Source organism: Manacus candei, unplaced genomic scaffold, assembly GCF_025592945.1.
Source record: "Manacus candei isolate 608988 ecotype Guabito, Panama unplaced genomic scaffold, ASM2559294v1 h1tg000008l, whole genome shotgun sequence".
NCBI classification, from domain to species: Eukaryota; Metazoa; Chordata; class Aves; order Passeriformes; family Pipridae; genus Manacus; species Manacus candei.
Window position 1 is genome coordinate 19,496,153 of NW_026138056.1, and position 20,858 is coordinate 19,517,010.

At 42.6% G+C, this 20,858-nt stretch overlaps 2 protein-coding genes across 5 annotated transcripts in view; one reads left to right on the forward strand and one right to left on the reverse strand.

Moving 5' to 3' along the window:
* Nucleotides 1–2,496, reverse strand: part of PLAG1 (PLAG1 zinc finger) — a 55,456-nt gene extending 52,960 nt beyond the window's left edge. Inside the window, exon 1 of the mRNA XM_051771905.1 lies at nucleotides 2,267–2,496. The gene's annotated coding sequence lies outside the window, so the exon portion shown is untranslated. The remainder of the gene's footprint in view (nucleotides 1–2,266) is intronic.
* A 168-nt stretch (nucleotides 2,497–2,664) lies between these two features.
* On the forward strand, nucleotides 2,665–7,308 carry CHCHD7 (coiled-coil-helix-coiled-coil-helix domain containing 7). Of its 4 annotated transcripts, XM_051772435.1 has the most exons (5): nucleotides 2,683–2,818; nucleotides 3,541–3,730; nucleotides 5,535–5,606; nucleotides 6,175–6,273; nucleotides 7,082–7,308. In XM_051772435.1, exons 3-5 carry the CDS (start codon nucleotides 5,553–5,555, stop codon nucleotides 7,181–7,183), a joined length of 255 nt encoding a protein of 84 aa, XP_051628395.1. In that variant the 5' UTR covers nucleotides 2,683–2,818; nucleotides 3,541–3,730; nucleotides 5,535–5,552; the 3' UTR covers nucleotides 7,184–7,308. The 4 variants fall into 4 exon arrangements, with proteins under 4 accessions (XP_051628386.1, XP_051628395.1, XP_051628405.1 ...); XM_051772426.1 differs by lacking the exon at nucleotides 3,541–3,730 and having other exon boundaries at nucleotides 2,665–2,818; XM_051772445.1 differs by lacking the exons at nucleotides 2,683–2,818; nucleotides 3,541–3,730 and adding an exon at nucleotides 3,737–4,094.
* Nucleotides 7,309–20,858: the final 13,550 nt, after the last annotated feature.

Sequence of the window (20,858 nt, forward strand, 5' to 3'; positions counted from 1 at the left end):
ATTGCCCTACACGCATAGGGAATTCATCTCCTCCCAGGGAATTCACAGCTAGCAGAACAGCACTAGGTCTTAATATTAAACAACCTGAGACTATTTTATTTCTGCAACATGCACTCCAAAAAATGCTCTCCAAAACACAGCATCTCAATTAACACACCAAGAAAACTCCCCTAAAGACCTGCTACGCACAAAAGAATTGCTTTGATCCCAACGAATCTGCACGTTTTTCCCTGTTATCCTGCCTTAATTTATCAGACCAGGGCCGATTTGATAGCTTTCCATTAAAAAAAACCAACAACGAACCATCCCTCTGCTAAAGGCAGAGGTGCTGCAGAGGTGCTGATAACCCTAGGAAAAGAGAAGCTGTCTCTTTAAAATGTCCTGCTATGTCCCTGATCCCACGTGGAACCAACATCAGCAGCACTTTCGCATTAACTTCAACGTGAGGTGAGATGAGGCATCATTATTTTATATAAATAAAACGAGGAGACTGCAGAATACATTCTTTGTAGGAGACAAACAGGTGAACTGAACGTGCCAGGGAAATCAGCAACCATCCGCAGAAGAGGTGCCCTGCCCCTGAGCCCTCTCTTCTTTCCCTATGGAGCATTACCTCAACCCCACACTGCTCTGAAGAATCCAGTTTAAATAGAGGAGGGAGCTACCAGGAAAACTTGAAATTCAAAGACAACGAAAACGCACTTTATAAACCGGAAAGGTTTACTCTTTGCCTCACACATCCTAATTAGATCAGGAAAGTGACACTACAAAGGCATTACATTCCGGTCCGAAAAAAAAAAAAAAAAAGGAAAGAAAAAGACAGAGGCAAAGAAAGGAGCCCCCATCTCCCCAAACCCCCCCAAACATACCAAAAAAGCATTAAAAAAGGAAGTTATAAAGCAGCACATAAAGCATTTATCTTATCTAGGATCACTCCACATTACCCCCAAGTTACACACTTTCTGCACCATCATCTCCCCCTACCTCTCTCTCCTGAAAGGGATTTTCACGTTTTCTCATTGTCGGTGGCGAGTTATAAGAGGCTTTTGCCTTTCCAAAGAATTCATCAACAAAAAAAAAATAATAAATATTAACTCCTTGCTCCCTGAAACCTTAAAACGGTCTCGGGAAGACACGGGTTTTATTCTGTTACCTTGAGGAAGAAAAGGGGGAGCAGCTCCGATTTTTAGGTATTTTTTGGCATTTTTTTCTGATTTTTATTTTGTTATATGCCTCAGTTCTCCCTCCATTTTGGTTGTTTATGATACTGACAACAAGCTGTCCCTGCTCTCTCTCTCTCTCTCTCCGGATCTCTCCTGCTTTCAGTTAGCAAAACCCCCCTCCCCAATGAAACACGACTCAGCACTTACTTGGGTTCACACTTTTCTCTAAACACATACCGATGGGGAAGGGAAAAGCTCCTGGGCCACTCGGAGGGAGAGAGCAGGCAAATTCGTTTCTTTATTACGAAAAAAAAAACTTTTGTCCAAAAAACGACGGGAAAGGGGGGTCGAGTGCCCCAAAGTCACTCCGGATCCCCCCAAAGCCGCAGCCGCCAGGTCCGGGGGACACCCCACGGGTAGCCGGGTCCACGGGGGAAATTTCTGTGCGAAATTTGTCCGGTTTGAGGCGGTGGGCGAATTTATATTAATTTTTTCCCTCATTTTTCGGCACCGCGGTCTCTAATGTCTTCCGCTCCCTCTCTCGCCGCTCTCGCCGCTGTCACTGCATTCACAGCACAGGCTCCGGAGAGGCGAGGAGGGGAGGGGGCGGCCGCGCAGCTCCTGCCCCTGCCCCTGCCCCGCGGCCCCGGCCCCGGCCCGGCGCGGGGGTCGGCGGCGGGCACCCCGCGCCCTCCTGTCGTCCCCCGGGCAGCCCCGCCGCCTCGCCCGCTCGCTCGCGAACCAACATAGCGCCGCGGGGAGGGAGGGGAGGAGTGGAGGAAACTCCTGAGAGAGGTTTTTCTGAAAATCATCTCTTTCTCCCCGCGAGGGAGGGGAAGGGGGGGGGCACCTCTCGCCTCGCCTCCCCTCCCCTGCTTTTCCCCTCGTGGTGGGGGGGTCCGACGCGGGGCGGCGGGGGGCTGCGGGAGATGGCGGGGAGAGGGATGGAAGGGAGGGATGGTTAACACAAACTTTTCCTCACTGCTCGCTGCTCCTCTCTCCTCTCCCCCCTCCTTCTCCTCCTCCCCCTTCATAATTTAAATAACCCTGATATTTCCCTGCTAAACCCCGGCGCCTGCCCCCCAAACCCGCAGCAGACTCACCGCGGGAGCCTCAGCATCCCCTCTGCGCCCCGTTTCCACCCTTTACAGTGTTCTCCGATTTTTCTGTAATTTTTTCCCCATATTTCGGGCTGGACGCGGCGGGCCTGGAAATTGTTTGCTTTCCCGTCTTTCCAGCAGCCATTGTAGTGTATGCGCTGCGGTGCAGCCCAGCCTGCCGCACACGCCGCGCCCACACCGCCCGCCGCCCACACGCACCGCGGGTTGGACGCCTCCCCCAGTCAGTCAGGGCCGCGGCCGCGCCCCGCCGCCGGCGCCTGCGGGCCGCGCCGCCCGCCCCGTTGGTGGAAGGAGGCGCCGCTCACGGCCGGGGCGGGCGCGACGCCGCCGCCATTGGCGGCTCGGCCGTGCCACTCAGCACCGCCGGGGCGTGGGCGGCGGCGGCGCGGGGCCGGGGGGAGCCGCGGGGCCGGGAGCGGGGTAGGCTGCGCCCGTACTTAAGCGCGCTGCCCGAGCCGCTGACGTCTTTCGAATTGGAGACGGGCTGTCCCCCTCCCGCCCCGCGCTCCCGCGGACACGGCCGGGGACGGAGAGGTGAGTGCCGCCGGCGGCGACCCGCGTTGTGCCTGCCGCCGCTTCCCCTTCCCGGCCGGCGGAGGGGAGGCTCTCTCGCCCTTCGCCTCCCACGGGCCGGGGCAGCTCCGCTCGGGCCCGGCGGCGGCGCGGCCCGGGCACCGCTCCCTGGGCGGCAGGTGGTGCCGGGGGCTGGCAGCGGGACCGACCGCGGGGACCGACCCGGGCCGGGGGAAGGTGGCGCCGGGAGCCTCAGGCCGCTCCGCCGGGGGCGGGGGACGGCTGGGGCCGGGCAGTGGGCACCTGGATGGCCCCCGGCCCCTCTGGGAGGCCGAGTTCGGCCGGGCGGCAGCTCCGCGGGGCCGTGCGCCCGGGTCCGCAGGCTGCCGCCTCCCGCCCCCCTCCGCCGCAGCAGCGGTAAAAGCCGTAGGGTTTTTAATACGGCCTTGGCTTCAGGGTTCAAAGTTTAATAAACTAGTCTGTATTGCAGCATAATTAGCGATTTTGCATGCGTATATGCGCATTTAGAACAGACCAAGCGCTTTTCAGTGGGAGGGAGCCTGTGGAGAAGTGCCCTGATGGGTTTATGAACTGAAAAAGCCCAAGGGCTAAAGAGTGCCAGCAACAGCCCTGGTTCTCTGTGGTACAGTTAACAACTGTTAATGTGTTAAAACATAATTATGAACTGCCGAATAGACAGGCCTTTGGTTGTGGTTGGGTTCTGACCTGTGATCTGAAAGCAGGAAGGGAAGCCTGTGCCTATGCAAAACCTGGGAGGAGGAGGAAGCTCGCTTCCTGCCCAACTGCTCGTGCAGTCACACAGCAGCATTTCGGCGTGACCCGCCTGCCCTTCCAGCTGATAATGTTTCAGGTCCTGAAGTACTTCGGAGAGGGGGAGAGAGGAACACGCGCGGGAGCTATCAGAGCTTTTCGGTAGTACTAAGAATGTTTAAGCACTTGTCTGCTCTGAGCTAAGCAGCTTCGTGAGAACCTGAACTGCCTGTTCATTAGTAGGTATTTAATGCATTGCGTGCATTGTTCCTTAAACCAGGCAAGGTTGCAGACTCTGGTACTGTAATCATACTGAAAGCGTTAAGCGCAGTTTGTATTATGAACGCTGATTATGACAACGGATCCTATGAGTCACAAACACTCTTTCAGAGAGTAAGTCTGAAGTCAAGCTAATACTGTACACCTTAAGGCATGTCTGCTTAGGTGGTAATATCAATGAAATGCAGAGTTATAACACAGACACAAACGAACATCTAAAACTATTGTGTCTTTTATGCTGACTTAGGTGAGGCATTGTGATGTGCTGCTTTTGCTTTCTGCTGCTTTTCCTCTCCCTCCTCCTTTCTCGAAGTCTGGGGTGATACTAGTATACCTGCTTGTGTTTCCATTTGAGTTGGAAGTGCTGGATCAAAAATACTCTTGCACTCACAAAAAAGGCAAACATTTGCCTAGCTTGTAAAGTTAACTTAAGCACTGGATAGTTCTCAAAGGCAGGTTGAAGGGTTTCCAGATGCTGTTCGTTAAAAGGCCCATTTGCAGAAGACTATCCTGTGGAATGCAGAGAGTACTCTAAGCATCAGGAGAGAGTATACATGCACAGGATGTAAAATCTAGGGCTTGTTTGCCGAGAATGGCTTACTTTTACCCGAAAAAGAAACCCCATCGAAAACACTGTTTTCTGTCTGTGAGTTACAAAGAACAGTATTTGATTTTTGTTTGCTGATATTAAGCAAAACTGGCTTTTTACTGCAGACTTGCATTATCTTTCTCTAATGTGAACAGAAACAAGTTTAAGTTTAGAACTTTTAGGGAAAATAAAAAAATGAAAGATGCAGCTCAGTTTCCCTCATCAGCAGTATTTGCTCCCTCAGTCCTGTTCCTGCTTGCATTGCCTCAAACAGTCATCTGGTCAACATTAATTTATTTTTTGTTAGATTTAGTATTTGTTTGGAACAAATACCTGCATGGCCATATGTGTGCCAGAGGCAATGTATAGGAAGTTGTAAAGGGAAAGGGAGTCTGCTCTTCATCTTGATGTCATCGTCTTGGATCAGTGTAGGTTCTTGGCACTGAATTCTGTGTCTCTTAAGCTTACAGTTCCTAGAGTCAGTGTCAAACTACTAAAGTGCTGAAAAATGCGATTCAAGGTGTCACGCAAGTGCTAGTGCGTCTGGTCCCACCTTGCAGGGAAACCATTTCTCTTTCTATTAAATATTTGATACAACATCACAGGAAGTAGTTGGGCACTTGTTGTACCTGGGAAAGCTCAGTGAAGATACAGGTGTGATTGAGCTAAGGAGTAGGCACAAATCTAGAAAAGTTTACTTGTACATTCCTCCCACACACTATTAATTGAGGCGCCTACAGTGTGTTGGCTGTGAACAGTTTCTATGGAGCTGTTTCTCCTAAACGCGGTCACTTCCTTTGTGATATCACGGGCTAGTGTGAATGTTACTGCAGTGACTCCATTCTCTGCAGAAATTCATCAGGGAGTAAGCAGTCTTGGTGGTGGGCTAAACTTGCCTGAGTTTTCTTGCTGTTACTGCTTTTGAAATAACATTTTTGCAAAATAAGTTTGGTAGTGGTTTGGCTTTTGTTTGTTTTTTTTTTAAAGGCAACCAAACTCTGTGTGTTATTACAAGGCCTTTATTACATGTTCAGACTTAATCCTGAGTTACTAATAAAAGTAGATACTTAACCTGTTTATTTTATGTTTCTATCCAAGGTACAAGTATCTGTCTAGATGTCCAGGCATGCACAAAAGCTTAGAGATCACGATATAAATCCATGTGTAGCGGTAAGATGATCAAATTGAGATTTCTGTTTTTATGTTTTGATGTTAAATAATGCAATATCTAGAGGCCTTTTTTAGGAATACCACTCTTACATTATAGCATTTTGCATAAAGAGTTTCTTAAAACTCTGAAGATGGAAGAGCTGAAGATCATCCATTATAGTAAGCGTGAAATAATGAGTAATTCCCAATAAATAGGAGTGATACAACTGATAGCAATCTCTTTTAATTTTCTGTCCTTAAAACCAGAGCCTGAAATCCTGGTTAGACCAGCTTGGTTGTTTTTTAAAAGTCTTTTGTGAGTTATACTAAGCATCATTGTAAACAATTATTCTGCGCACTCTATCCTTACTGTTTAAAGAGTACTAATGTCTGTTACCTCCAAATGAAGTCACTGCTTGGAAGTACTGATTATCCTTTGTGATAGATGTTCCTTTACTCTCTTTGATAGTATTCTTTCATCTCAGAAGCTGCCTCCTATCTTCATAGATATTCTGGGACTTGTTGAAATATTTCAACACTGAGTACAGTAACTTCCCTCAGCTCTGAAGTATTTTTTCCCCTATTAAAGGAAACAGATGCCACTACGAAATGTCTGGATGAAAACAACTATAAGAAGGATATGTGTACTGCTTATTTTTTGAAGTACAAAAACTGCAGAAAATTCTGGGTAAGCAGAGTAGACTTTCTAATTTTTACTCCCTGTTTTGCTTTAAGTACGTTACTTCTGACACACTGGTTTCTGAACCCTTCAGACTTAGCTAATGCTGATTACTGCTGTTTTTATGGTAACTTACAGGTCCAAGTAGTCTCAGTATGTGTTGCTGGAAGACTTAAGCAGATGCACATCAAAGCACTTTACTCAATTCTTCTAAGTTTACCCTCTTAGGTTGTGTGTTCCTGCAGTACCTGATGTTTCCCTCTCAATTTGAGTCAGATATTTCTGGTAATAAGTTTTCTTTTAAGTGTAGGCAATGAAAAAGTTCTGAGGTAAGGTAAGGTTATCTGGTTTTCCATTGTTTTGGATCATGTTTGCTTTAACTTAGGATAAAGCTTAGGAAGAGATCATTCTTATTTGGTGGTTCATTCTTAGGAAGAGTTCATTCTTATTGCCTTCTCTCTTGTGGTAAAGAAGTATAATGAGGAACTACGTGGTTTTGCTGCTTTATTTCCTTATGCCATAGTAGTAAAGAGTTTTTAGCTTAGCCTTTAAATACTTTGCAAACTGCAAAAAAAACTATTTACAGACAATTGTGCGTTAGTCTGACGGAGTGTAACGGGAATATGGATTTCACTGTCTTCTGAAGCAGCAGGGTAAACTATCAGGTATCTTCAATTAAGTCCTAGTAAGCTTAGTTATAGAGTATCTGGTTCTTGATATATTAAAAGTTTTTCTGTTAAAGAATCTTGTTCGTTTGGAGCTCCGAAGCAGAGATTCTGAGAAATCTGTTCTCATGGTCATTTTATTCTATTTTCAGCATGCCATTATGATGCAAAGGAGAAGAAATGGTGTGAAACCAGAGATGCCCTCAGCAGACGAGAGAAAGAAAATCTTGGAATCAGTGGGGAAGCCCTACTGACTAGAAACTTGAATTGACTGTTTTCTCTGTACATATGAAGACTTACCAGCAGCAAGTTACTGTTTTATGAACTGAACTCTACAGTTGTCATATCTTGGATTAAAATAAGATCTTAAGTTTTGAAATGTGTGAGCTTTCTAGGATAGAACTTCCTGGTTTGATTCATACTTCCTGTCATGGGAACTTGGCCTTTTGCTGGAAGACATGAGTATCAACACAACTTATGTCTAGATATTTTGGAAGTAGAAACTAACTTGCTGTGAAATGCTAAATATAGAATTAATGGGACCTGCAGAAAGTCTGAGTAAAAAGAGGGGGTGATGAGTGTTGCAGTGTGGTTCTAAGACTGGAGCTGGTTGAGAAGCTGGTACATGCAACGTGTTTCGTGCACCCAGCTATTCTGCCCAACAGTATGGACTTACCGTGTGTATTCTTATCACTCTTTCCACGTGTGTCAAATTCTGTGTCCCGAGATTAAATAAGACTGTTCATAAACTAAAATCCTAAATGCAGCGAGCTTGTCGTTAGGTCTGCCACTGTACTTGTCAGTGACAGCAGAAGCTTGCAATAAATCAGATCTGTAAGCTTTGCTTGTTGCAAGGTTAGAGAGGTTGATGAAGAGAGTTCAGACCTGAGGAATCCAGTTCTGAATAGTACTTTCTGTCGATAGTAAATAGATACTTCGCTGGTGGGCAGGCGGGGGGGGTGGACTTGCAGACATGTAAACATATACTCTGAGTGACATGGCAGGTTTAACTATAGTACATCTATCTAAGACTCTCTGGACAGCTGAAGCTCTGGGTTTAGAAATGCTTACTCATACAAGGCTCCAAGCTCAGTTTGAACAGGTACTGTAATCTTAAGTAGGATTGATTCCTTAACGGAACAACTAATAAGTGTAAACAGGTTGCTGTCTAGTGGAAATAGTGTCTTCTTACCTTTTGCCTTCTGATGTCGTGGCTTAAAAGCTTGAACCCTGTGGCAAAACAGGAAAACTACTATCAGGAGCTCAGGTTCCATATGAAATCCTTTAGTACTTACTGGGATCAAGTTGGCAGAACTCTGGCTGACCTCATGGAGGATAGTGTAAAAGTGTTGTCTCTATTTAGACTGTTTTGGAAAGTCTTCATGGCTTCCTGTTTCCCCTGTCTGGCTTGCCTTGTTTCTTTCCACTGGAGGCCTATTTCTATGCTTGCTGGGATTTTTATGTTGTTTCCACCTGCCCCCTTATTTGATCTGACTAATAACTATACAAAATCTGCTTTCGCTCTTCCTTTCTGTTCTCCATCTACATCTGAGTTTTGAAATGGATTGATCCTACCCTTTCTCTTATTGGAATAAGTGTGTAACTCTATGCCTTTTGAGTATGCAATTCTCTGAGCATAGCTGTGCAGCCTCTAAGCCATGTCACAAGTTCTCTTGTCAGTTCCTGGCAAGGAAAGTGGACTTTCTTCAGTCAAGATCATAAGATTCTTAATTTCAAAGTACTTTCTCTGCACTTAAATGCAAACTTTGACATTTTACTTTTTTTTCCTAGTGTGGAACAGAGAAGAAATTTTCATTATAGATTCAAGGGCTTGCTTTTGTCCACTACTTCCTTGCCACCTTCTTCCAATACCCTCCTACATACCAGTCTTTTTTTTTTTTTTTTTTCCCCATTTGGCACCAATTCTTCTTTTACTGATTTGGTCTGTTCTTATTCCATCTTTTTTCTAGCACCTTTGTTCTGTCTCTGATCTAATGATGTAGTGTTGCAATAATGTTCTACTACATCTCCTTTTGAAGGTCTTGTGCTCTGTTCTTGTCATAGTGAAAGAACTCCTTGCTTTCATTAGTCAAACTTAGCCATAGTACCTCCTCATTGGCCATGCCTCTCTCAGCTGCAATTTTGATGGAGCTATTGTCCACTTTTCCTTGGGGCTGTGTCTCTCTGGACTCCTAGTTTTGCCGCCTTGCTTGCCTAAGGGCACCTTCTCTCCTACTTGGCACAGGTTTGTCATTTGGCACCTCTGCCGTATCTTTGGGCATGTTCTTTGCTCCTATGGCTTTAGCTACTATTCTAGTGCTTGCTGTTTTTCTGCTGCTGTGCTCTTACGCTCTGGGCTCACAGTAATTAAAACATATATTAGATATTATACAAAAGAACTTATCCTAAGTTTTCCTTTCAGGTTTTTTTCAAGTATAGAAATTCTTTTTCCTAGGTAAACTGTTGCATTTACTTTTTTTTTTTTTTTCCTGCCAGTATTTGCTTGGAAAGTTTCCACTAGTGTTCTTTTCTTTTGAAGGTTGACTGACTTATCTTTAGACTTTGATAGGTACTCTGTACTGCTTTGTAAAGAACTAGTGCTGGACTTCAGAAAGTCAGAAAAAGAGGTGCATTCCCTGCTTTCAAGTATCATTACAAGAATGTGGGATCACAGGTTAGGCTAAGACGCATGTAATGAAAGAACAGTAGTCTAATATTAGACTTCCTGATCATCAGTGGACACACATGGTGAGCTGTCTGTGGGTGTTACAACAAAAATGAGTTTAGTGTAGAACTGAGAGCAATTTAAGCAGTGAACTTGTAGATTTAATTCAGGTGATCAGTCATCTGTTGTAGGGAATGCCACTTATTTCCACTGCGTATGCCTTATAGTTACTGTTAAGTAACACAAGTTTATGAAAAATCTTGGAGAGCAAGAAGTTTTCTTCCTTGTGTTATAACGTCTCAAGTGATCTGTTAGTTGAGTATGACTTTTCATCATTTTTTTCCCTCACTAGAGGTTGCTGTTCTTGCTTTCATTACTGAAGCTCGAGTGGTAAATTATGATAGCTAAAACATAGGCTCTTATGTATGAAATGGTTGAGTTTTTTCCATTAATTTTTGTAGTGTGATTAACTGTCTTTGGTTGTGAGCCAAAGATAATGGTCTTTTCCTCATACCTGAGAGCTTATATTCTACACTTCACTGAAACACCGAGGTAAGCTGTAGCTTGCCAGTCTTACTGGGCAGAAGTAAACTGGGCAGAATTCTTAGTTTGCTAAAGCACACTTTTGTGTACTAACACAGAAAACATAACACAATGGATCAATATAATTAATTCAGAAGAAAGGAAGGACCTGTGAGTTGGTTGTGGGTTTTATTTTGGTTTTTAAAGGTTTTTTGTTTTGGGGGTTGTTTGTGGTTTTTTGTTTGTTTTGTTGTGTTTTTTGTTTTTTGTTTTTTGTTTTTTGTTTTTTTTTTTTTTAGTTTTTGGGTTTTTTTAATAGGTATAATCATTCATTTTGTTTGTGGTACAAGGACCAAATCTGGATAGTAGCATGAACATTTGATAACTTTTTTGTTTGACAGCTGGATGGTGCTGTTGCACAACAGACTGAAAACAGCAGCACTCCACCCATTACTGGCTCTTTCAAGCTCTTTTGGCCTCTTCCCACAGAGGTAGTAGAATTCATGCAGGAGAAAGGAAAGATTGGTGCTGTCTCTACACTGTAAACAGAAGAGGACAAGAGTCTAAATCACTGCTGGGAAACAGGAGGTTTCTGTGCAGCCTGGGAAGCTTTGAAATAGGGTCCTTGAAAGAATTTTTTTTTTTTTCCACAGTGGTCATTTGATCACAGCTGGGCACAGAGCAGCAGCTACAGGCTCTCTCCCAGGCTTAGGTGAATATCCAGACTCCCATCTGTACACTTTTACCATCTCATTTTTCCATTAACCTACAGTGCAAGGTCTTTGTCTGGCTCTGGGAGTTAGCTGCTGCCACAGTTGGAATGAGTCTGCTCTTGAAGATGTTAGAAGTAAGTTATCTAGCTCTAGAGTCCTGAACATTTCTTTGGGTTTATCTGAAGCTTTTGAAAGGCAGGGAGTTGCACCTGCTGTGGCTGTGAATCTCTTTCATGGTCTTCACCTAATAAAACTTCTGCGCTCGTGATCAAGGGCATAACAAGATTTTGCTAAAACTTCTTCAGGACAGGCAGGATAAATTTACAGTATAAAATGTTATTCTGCTCTAATGCTTTTGTAGACAGCCCGTAGGTTAAAAGTATCTGCATCTGTAGAGTTAGTCTTCAGAAATAGCCATTAAAAAAGCACTCATAGTGTGAAAAAAGATTGGAAAAATAGTACACTATTGCAGGCTTTTTTTTTTCCTCTTAGAAGAATCTGAGGCAACTGGAGGAAATAGTTCAGAAAGTATCAAAGTAGTAAAAAGTAAAACAAGCACACTACTTCAGAATTTTTAAATTTTTATTACAGCCTATTTGATATGAAGAGGAGGGAAGTACTGCATTTATACTAGCTAAATGCAGTGGGTTCTTAAAACTTTAGTATATGTTTTACTACATACATGATATCATATGTAGTAACTCAAACCATCAGATTTTTGAATAAGTAATTTTTCTCCATCCTTTAGGTTTCTGCCTTGATTTCTATCTCACAATCCTTTTTTTGAGGATTTTCAGCACCATTCTTCCAATCATTACTCACTCTTAAAAGTCCCTCTACTCTTGAGCTGCCTCTTTACGTATTTTACTTCAATAAACAGCTATGCAATGCAAACACTCGCTTATATCAAGAGACTTTGGCAGAACACAACAAAATTCAGGATACAACAAAATTAAACTAGTGTCTTTGAAAACAGAAGATAATTGCAATATAAGGTGATGTCTAATGATAAAAAAGATTATGCTCAAGATAGAAATGAGGTACTGACAATAGAGTAAAAGCAGTTCACAGCTGTATGACAACATTACACTTATAGCAGAAATAGGGGCCATCAGTTCAAGCTTGCAGACATAAGTCTTTGAAGAATCCAAATGCTTTAATTGATGATAAAAGATGCCAACTGTTTTGTAAAAAAAAAAAAAAATTTACAGCATTTTCACAGAAATGGCCTGCTGGTAATATTTTGTTATTGTATTGCATGTGAATCTAAAATTTTTTTCTTGCTCTCAAATGTGAACCTACCTCTAAGCAGTCCTTGGTGGCAGTTTCATGCAGCTGGTGAAATGAATGTGGTTGCATATGACAAGTAGGGTGACATTTTCTCCTGATTTTTGTTAAATAGTGGAATCAAATGAAGTTGCTGCATTGGGCTATGTTAGTCATACAATGCTTGCTTCAATGCATAAGTAACAAAAGGATGGAATGGAGATAAGAGGATAAATTCTTAAGGTGGGGGTGGACTATGAATTTGCCATATCCTGCAATATCAGTCTTCAGAACTTCAGCTCTATGTTTCCTGATGCTGAGTGGATTTGAACAGGTGTTACTGATAGTCTAAGAAATACTGTGTTTTAGTATTCTTCCATTTGACTGTCAAACAACTACAATAGTTCTTAAGTTAAAGATGACAGTTCAAGGTCTTGGGCTGGTCCTATACAGGATTGAAGAACTACTTTGACTCTCAGATTTCAAATTAACAGATCCTTAAGGATCTACACTTGTCTATCTTGGTGTTTGGACATCTAGAGCCTGTGGATGCCAGTTTGATATTAGAAGTCCCTGGTGCTTTATGTTCTACCTTGCACTTTGATGCTGACAGTGCTGAGGGACTGCTGGAATTTATGGAATAAATATTTCACTCCCATCAGCCTTGCAGACTGACTGTGAAGTCTGCTAGTGTGTGGGTGAGCGGAAGGAAATTTATTTTTCTTCAGGGTGTTGCTTGATGGTCATCTTTACAGTCCTTCCCTTGAGCAACTGCCATTCCATCTCCCTTCTTCCTGCCTCTATCTGGTGCCTCTGCACCAGATTCCCACCACCACTACTCGTGCAGAGCTCTAGTAGCTGGGGCATGTATCCAGCTGCAAAATAGCAAAGGGAAAAGGAGAGAACCTCTGGGCATCTCTCTAGAGCTGCAGCTGCACCCTTGTACCCCTTCAACAAATGTGGAAGTCACAGCTGCTCTCACAGGTCAAAAAGACTTTCTATGTTTGAAGAAGCAGCTTAGCTATTAAAAGCTGTGAGTACACAAGGGCTGTGATTCTTAGAATCATAGATGTAACATTTCAAATACCTCCAGGAATGGTGACTCCACCACTTCCCTTGGTAGCCTGTTCCAATGTTTGACAACCTTTTTGGTGAAGAATATTCTCCTGATGTCCAATCTGAACCTCCCCTGGCAAAACTTGAGGCCATTTCCTCTTGTCCTGTTCATTACTTGGGAGAAGAGACTGCTTCCTACCTTACTACAAGGTCCTTTCAGATGGTTGTAGAGAGCAATGAGGTCCCCTGCTGAGCCCACTTTTCTCCAGGCTAAATACCCTCAGTTCCCTCAGCTGCTCCTTATTAAACTTTTCTCAAGACCCTTCTTGAAGGATGTCTAGCTTTTCTGGCCTCCTTTGCCCTTCAGGACTGCCTCCAAAGAGATTGTCAACCAGACTTCTAAAGACGCCAAAGTCTGCCCTCCCAGTGTTGAAGGTGGCAGTTCTTCTGACAAACCTCTCCAGTACCCTGCCACCTGCTCCCTTACTTTGAGAACTGAAAACTGTCATTTCATTATCACTGTGTGCCAGGTGGCCTCTAACCATCATGCCCCTCTAGCATCCCCCAACAGTCCTTCTTTGTTCACAAACAACTAGAGTGCCTTCCCTAGTTCGCTCCCTCACCGGCTGTGTCAGGAAGTTTTCTTCCACACACTTCAGGAACTTCCTGGACTGTTTTCTCTCCACTGTGTTATATGAGGTGTCAGGCAGCTAGAAGTAGATAGAACCTAGAAGGAGCCACAGTTTCCTAGCACTTCTGTCCTTTAAATTTTAGTGTTCAAAACCCTGAAAATCAATTATATTAATAAATACTTTAGCACCTCAGCTCTTTTAGGGTTGCTGTGGGACAAGAAGAGTTCACAAAATGCTTTGGTTTTCTGCAGTGTAGAAAAATTGCCAGCCAGGAGTGGTAGAGAGCATCAGTATATCTCCTGGTCTCTTCCAGTTGGCAGCTGGAGGAGGTCAGCCTGCTGGAAAAGCAGGTGAATATTTCCAAACAGCCAGCTGCTCCTTGAGTCACGGTAATTTCGTTCTCTGACCCAAGTGGGTACAGATCAGCTCAATTTTATACAGGTCTGGAAACGCAGGCTGATTGTTTCTGGTTGTGCTAGGGAGGTCAGTTGTGGCTGATTATTGCTACCAGTTTGCCTCTGTAAAGCCACGAGAAGCTGACACTGTTCCTAAATCAGCCATTTGCTAATTTCAAATGTTAACTGATTAATTTGGTTTTGTTCACATCCTCTATTGGGTCTAGAATTGCTGTTCCCTTGTAGAGAATGATTTTTTTTGTGCAAGATTTTCCTCATGATTTATTTCCAGTTCAGCTTCCATATTGCTAGATTCTGCACCAACCCAAGAGAAATAATATTCGCTTTTCAGTAAGGGATTAATACAGTTGATGTTTCTGACACAGGAGGTTCACAGATGTTCTTGCACAAGCCTTTAGAAGGACATTCGACATGTGGCGATGCAGTAACATATTCAGGAAATTTTAGGTAAGCAAATTAACTTAATAAACCACTTTTCATCGAACTAGATGGAGCCAAATCAGGTACTTTGCCAAGAAATCTATGTTTATTAGTGCAGTATAATTTGTTGCTTACAAAGCTCTTTGGCTCAGGCAGGGTTTGTGAGGGGAACGAGCGGTGGTGTTGGGAGGTTTCCTGCCGAAAGAGGGCGGCTCCGCTGGGAGCACAGCAGCAGCGCTCACTGTTCCTTCTCCGGGTCCTTAAGGAGGAGATCAATACTGTGCCGCACAACCCATCCCTGAAGCTCGAAAAAAATCATCATTTGACATGAAAACCAAAGAAAGGTGAGCTGTTTGGTATGCCAGTTTGCTGCTAAGGGGGGCTGGACTAGGAAATTGTCACAGCACCAGAAAGCATCCTAGGACTGTGCTTCCAGTCTCACAGTAGTTTCTGGGGTTTCTAACAAGGGCAACCATTCACTGAGTTAAATTCACATCCATAAACTCTTTTGTGGGTAGTGAATGCATTGGCGTATGCAGAGTTCTTCTTTTAAAAGCCTATATTCAATAGAGATTTAAACATCTCCACAGCAAGTCATCTCTCTGTATCCCCAAAGACTAAGAACCATAGAAGTTGGGCACTTTTTATAATTTAAGTGTGATTTCTCTAAAGGGAGATGATTGCGGAAAAGAAGAATTTTTCTTTTGCCAGAAATGACCTCCCTATATCACTGTCTCTACTGGAAGATGTGTGTGGTATTTGGGATATGCTGTATCTTCACAGTGGGTCTTGGATGTGCCTTGCACTTTGCCCAACACAGAGCCTATCAGGCAGCTCACAGATAGTGTTGACTCCCACAGTATTTATCCAAATGACCTTAAAATTACTTAGTCAAAGAAAAAAAAAGGTCATAGTCTTTCCCACCTTAGACCCCTGGAGAGTTGCATAAATATCATATTTCTTTAAGAGTTATATAGGAAGAAGTCTTTGTTTATATTCCCCTTGTTTGTAGCACAGGAACTGTTTAATATGTCCTGCTGTTTCTGGATAGGTAGCACTCTCCCAGCGTCAAACACAGCTTACTAGACTGCCAGAGTGACAATTTCATACCTTATGATGAAAGTCCTTAGCATGGCTTTTCTCAGCATAAGGCATCCAAAAGCTCCTTGTTTCAGCACCTGTGATCCCACTTTATTATTTCTACCCTTATTACATCACCCAACATATGCTACTCTGTTTTGTTAGGTGGGATCTGATAAGTCTTTTGTGATGTTATGTGAAATAATAAGGCAAACCAAAATTAGGTGTCCCTACTTCAGCCACTGGAATAAGAGTTTTGTTAGCAAAGTGAGATAGAAATTAATTTTATTTTGAAATATTAGCATTTGGTTTTGAGGGTATCTGCTTGCCAAGTTAATTTTATGTTTCTTAATATACGTATCCCTTATACTGTACCATCATTTCCTGGTTTGTAAAGCTGAAACAAATTTGGTACTCTTCCTAGTCACATAGTTTTTGTTAAAATGGAGTTTTGATTTGGTTCTCTTAAAATTAGGAGCATATTTTGATTCAATTTGATTGTTTTTTTAAATTTTGGCAACTCTGAAAACAAAAAACTTCTCAAAACGACTTCTTATAAATATCTGGACACTTCAAAATAAATGAAACAACACCAGGTAGTTGTTCTTCAACAGCCTCATTGTATTTTAATCTCTTCTTTTAACAGTATTATCCACTTTTTAAAAAGCAGTATTATCAAAATTACTCAATAAAGACATTTCATCATTGCATCCATAAGCTAATCTTGAGTTTTTGAGATACATCTATACAATCTGGCCTAAAGATCTGAGCCAGCAACTTAAATGCATGTGAATGCCCATTAATTTTACTGTTGGATCTGAGCTAAGCTGTGGGCAGGGTGTATCCCTGAGCTGCAGTGTTGAACCCTTCTGAGTGCCTGATGAGGAATAAGTTTTCTTGTGTGAGATGGATGTGAAACACTTGAATTATGAAATACTAGCTACATGTAAGGAAATGTATTGCTTGTGTCAGTGAGTTTAGCGATTATTTTTCTTTCAGATGAACCTCAGAATGTCACAAGTTGCTGTACATTAGGGAAGCCTTTTGAAATGTTCCCTCTGTGCTCAACAGAATCAAGACTGTTAGTGAAAGACTCAAACATGATATCCTGCTGATTAGAAGGGGTGTCATCTGCTCCTAAAAACTTATCTATGAGTGCAGTAAACAACATCACTGAAAATTAGCTTCACCTATAGACATTGAAAGAAATCCACAACCTCTAGCCCCCAGAACAGTTAAAGATTATTTTGATTCAGTAAAGACAGCAGTAGGAAACTAATGTAATTTCTTCTATTCCCAAGAAGCCAGATCACAAAACTGGTACTTTTCTTCCTCAGGTATTACAAAAACCTAATTCTTGAGAGGAAAAAAATGATATCTAACAAGTCTCTCTGTGCTCCTTATATATCTGCCCTAATTTTTGCCTTACTGTCAAGGACAGCTAAGATTTAATTGACCACAAGCAGAAAAACAACTTCTAAATTCCTCACAAAGACCACATTCTACCAGCCGGTAGAATGAAAAAATATGAAAAACCAAAAAATATGCAAGTAATGGCACTTCCAAATAGGCCATCTCCAATCCTATTATGAAGACAGGTAATTTCCCAGGTAAACCTATACTAATGGTTTAATTGTTCAAACTTCTAGGCCTCATTCTGCTAAAAAACAAACAAAAGACTAGCCCACCAAAAGGAAAAGTAAAAAACCAAAACCAAACCAACAAACCCTGAGGGGCAACTAGCACACATCTAAGTAGGCATTTCCATGTCAGAGTTCACTGCATGTGTATGATCATGTGCATATTTTCCCTCTGGTGAAGCAATCACATTTTAGCTCTCAAAACTACAAACGTTTTCCCCCTGTCTTTGAGACTTGTTTAAACTATTTGGATGTTATTAAGCTAAGTATCATTTGTGAGAATAATTCAAGCAAGCAGAGAGATAATGGGAAAAAAAGAATATTTGAGAGTATTTACAGACTTGTTTTAGTATTTAATAATTTAATTATTTTTTTATCTTAAAAAAATCCTCTAGAAGAGAGATTTTATTGCCAATGTGAAATCTGGGGGTTTAAAAAAAATGCAGACCTAGGCCATAGATACTTCACTCTTTTGAATAACTTTTAGAAGTTCATATGCACTTCTAGTATCAACGTTCCCAAGTCAGCAAGTGGCAAAGTCTGGAGCCTTGATCACCAGTTCTATGTTCCGTTAGAACACATGGATGGGGAACACTGCAGCCTGTGCCCTATTTGTGGTAGACCTGTGGCATCCACAGAGGAGTCTTGTAGTCACAGACCCATGCCCAGACATTATGACATTTCAGACAAGGTTTTAAGAATGGAAATATGTGATTTTAGGTAGTGTTTTTTCCTTATATCTGTATAGGGAGTGTCTCAGGGTATACTCATAGTATGGAAATGCCCAACCACTCAATACATCTTAAATCCTGACCTTTAACTGTTCGTATCACACTCCTGATGTTCTTACACCTTCATTCAAGTTCCTCAAGAACCTGCATCACATGCTAAATTCTGCCTCCTCCTCCTCCTATCTGGAGAAGTTGGGACAAAAAAAGAAGATATGGGAATATTTTGCCTCTACTCATGTTCTCTTGGGAAACTGAGCTATTTCTGGGAACCTGGAGCCTAGTTCTAGTCCAGTTTTCTTGTCCTGAGGAAAGCCAAAGTTTGCCTTTGAGAAGACGAGTATGTCCCCTCCATTCACCCTCACCTGCGATGGCAGAAACTGTTTTCAACCCAGGCAAGTGCATTGGATGTTCCTGTTCTGTGGAAAGTACAGATCAAAGTGATTTTTGAGACTTGTTTTGACTGTACCAAAATGTTGTAAAGCATTAAACTGTCTGTGAATTTGTTCATTAACTCATGGTGCAGGAAAAACAATCAACTGTGTACCTTTATCTTGCAAAGTTTGATGGTTTAATTGTTCATTGCAGCACATGGAAAGCAACTAATTATTACCAGTTTTCTTTTTTCTTTAAGTGGTACCTGTCATCAATAAGCAAAACGTTTTTAGCTGAGAAACTGTAGAGCTGATCTCTCTAACAGCTCACCATTGTCAAATGGGGAGACCCTGCTCCCTTTGCCCCATCCCATTGCCTAGGGACATTTCATCTTTAGCCTTCCACAAGTTCTCACACTTGCTAGATCCTTCACTGAACTGATCCCATTGCTAACCAAGCAGCTTAAAGGGTACAGCTTCTGTGTTGTTAATGGCTGCTCTTAAGTAATTTCACACTTAAGCAAGTGATTGTGCAAGCACTGAGACTCATGAACCTCAGGCACCAAGCAGTATCTGGTTACAGATAACCATCTGTGATTGCTGCCCTTCTGTTCAGTTATGGACATTCAGGCCAAGTGACCTCCCATGTAAACCTGGGTTACCACCAACCAAAGTTATGAGTCAAGGCTGCAACAGCTCATATCCTCTATGGCTCACCAGAGAGACCTCTAGCACCAAAAGACTCCAGTTGCATGACAGTGGGTTCAATTCCAATTTTTCCATCTAACTGTTTAACAACAAAAGCCTGCAAAAAAAAAAAAAAAAAAAGCCTGACAAACCAAACTTATGAGTTTGCTTCCTGTTTTCTGAAGCTAAACTCAGAACAACAGTTTGTGTAATGATGATGAACTGTTAAATAAAATTAAGTCCCTTTCCCTATGGACTTTGTAATAAAAATTGTAAACAATATTTTGCAAACAAAGCTGCAGGACTATGGGCTGTCATTCCCAGATGGCATAAATTAGTGGAAGGTTTGTTGTGCTTCCCTTCCCAAGCCATCCACCCCTCCCTGGGTTTTGTATGTGCTAGCCTTGAACAGGGATGACTCAGCTGCTGGTGAATCACCTGCTGAAGTGCTAAAAGTGCTAGCTTGGCTGCATTTCCTCAAGCAACAGTGAACTGTCAAGGCAGACTAGCAAGAAAATAGTCTTCTGCAGCTGGGAGAATTTTCCTGCTTGCACATCTCAATGTGCTGCAATTAGAGGTGGTTGCACAGATATTACCGTGACTTCAACAATCCCTGTTGAGATGTTGCTTGCTAAAATCTTCCTTGTGCAATTGCTTGTTCATGACAGGGTTTTTCCACAGGCACTGCTCTAAAGCTTTCTTTAACAGAAAATTAGTTGGTTAATAGGTCCTGTACACTATAACTGGAGAAATACTGGTCAGGGATGTTTCACTGTTTTCCTGTTGCTGACATGAAAAGTAATGGAATATTCCAACCAGAGAGATTGTTCCAAAAAAGACATGAGGTCTAGAAAAGCCTTCTGAAATCTTGCTGTTTCAAATTACTGTTTTCTGGATTGATGATGCTGGAGAAAGACAGGAGGAAAAGTAAAAACTGCATGGAAAGCTTTGCTGGACTCTACATCCCCACAGGACTGTATATATCCAACCAGCTGCTAGAGAGAAAAATATGGAGAACCTATTGTCACTGTGTGGTAAGTCTAAATGTCTTTTACAAACAGAGACAGTTTGAGAGATACAAATCAAGGCTGGCTTGCCACAATAATTTTTAACTAATATGATTGATGGGCCTTTTTGACTATTTTGTTTAGTATTGGTATCTTCTTTGCCTTAATAGTCAAAGAGTTACAAAATCGCTTAGGTTAGAAAAGACCTCTGATGTCATCGAGTGCAACCTTTGACCAATCACCACCTTGTCAACTAGACCATGGCACTAAGTGCCACATTCAGTCGTTTCTTGAACATCTCCAAGAATGGTGTCTCCACCACCTCCCTGGGCAGTCCATTACAATGCTTTAAAACCCTTTCTGTGAAAAAATTCCTCCTGATGTCCAACCTGAACTTCCCCTGGCACAGGTTAAGACTATGTCCTCTCATCCTGTTGCTAGTTTCCTGGAAGAAGAGGCTGGCCCCCACCTTGCTACAAACTCCTTTCAGGTAGTTGCAGAGCATGATAAGGTTGCCCCAAGCCTCCTTTTCTCCAGGCTAAACAATCCCAGCTTGCTTAGCCACTCCTTATAAGACTTGTGCTCCAGACCTTTCACCAGCTTCATTGCCCTTCTCTGGACACACTGCAGCACCTCAGTGAAGGGGCTTGAAGTGAAGGGGCCCAAGACTGGACACAGCACTCAAGGTGTGGCATCACTAGTGCCAAGCACAGGGGGACAGTC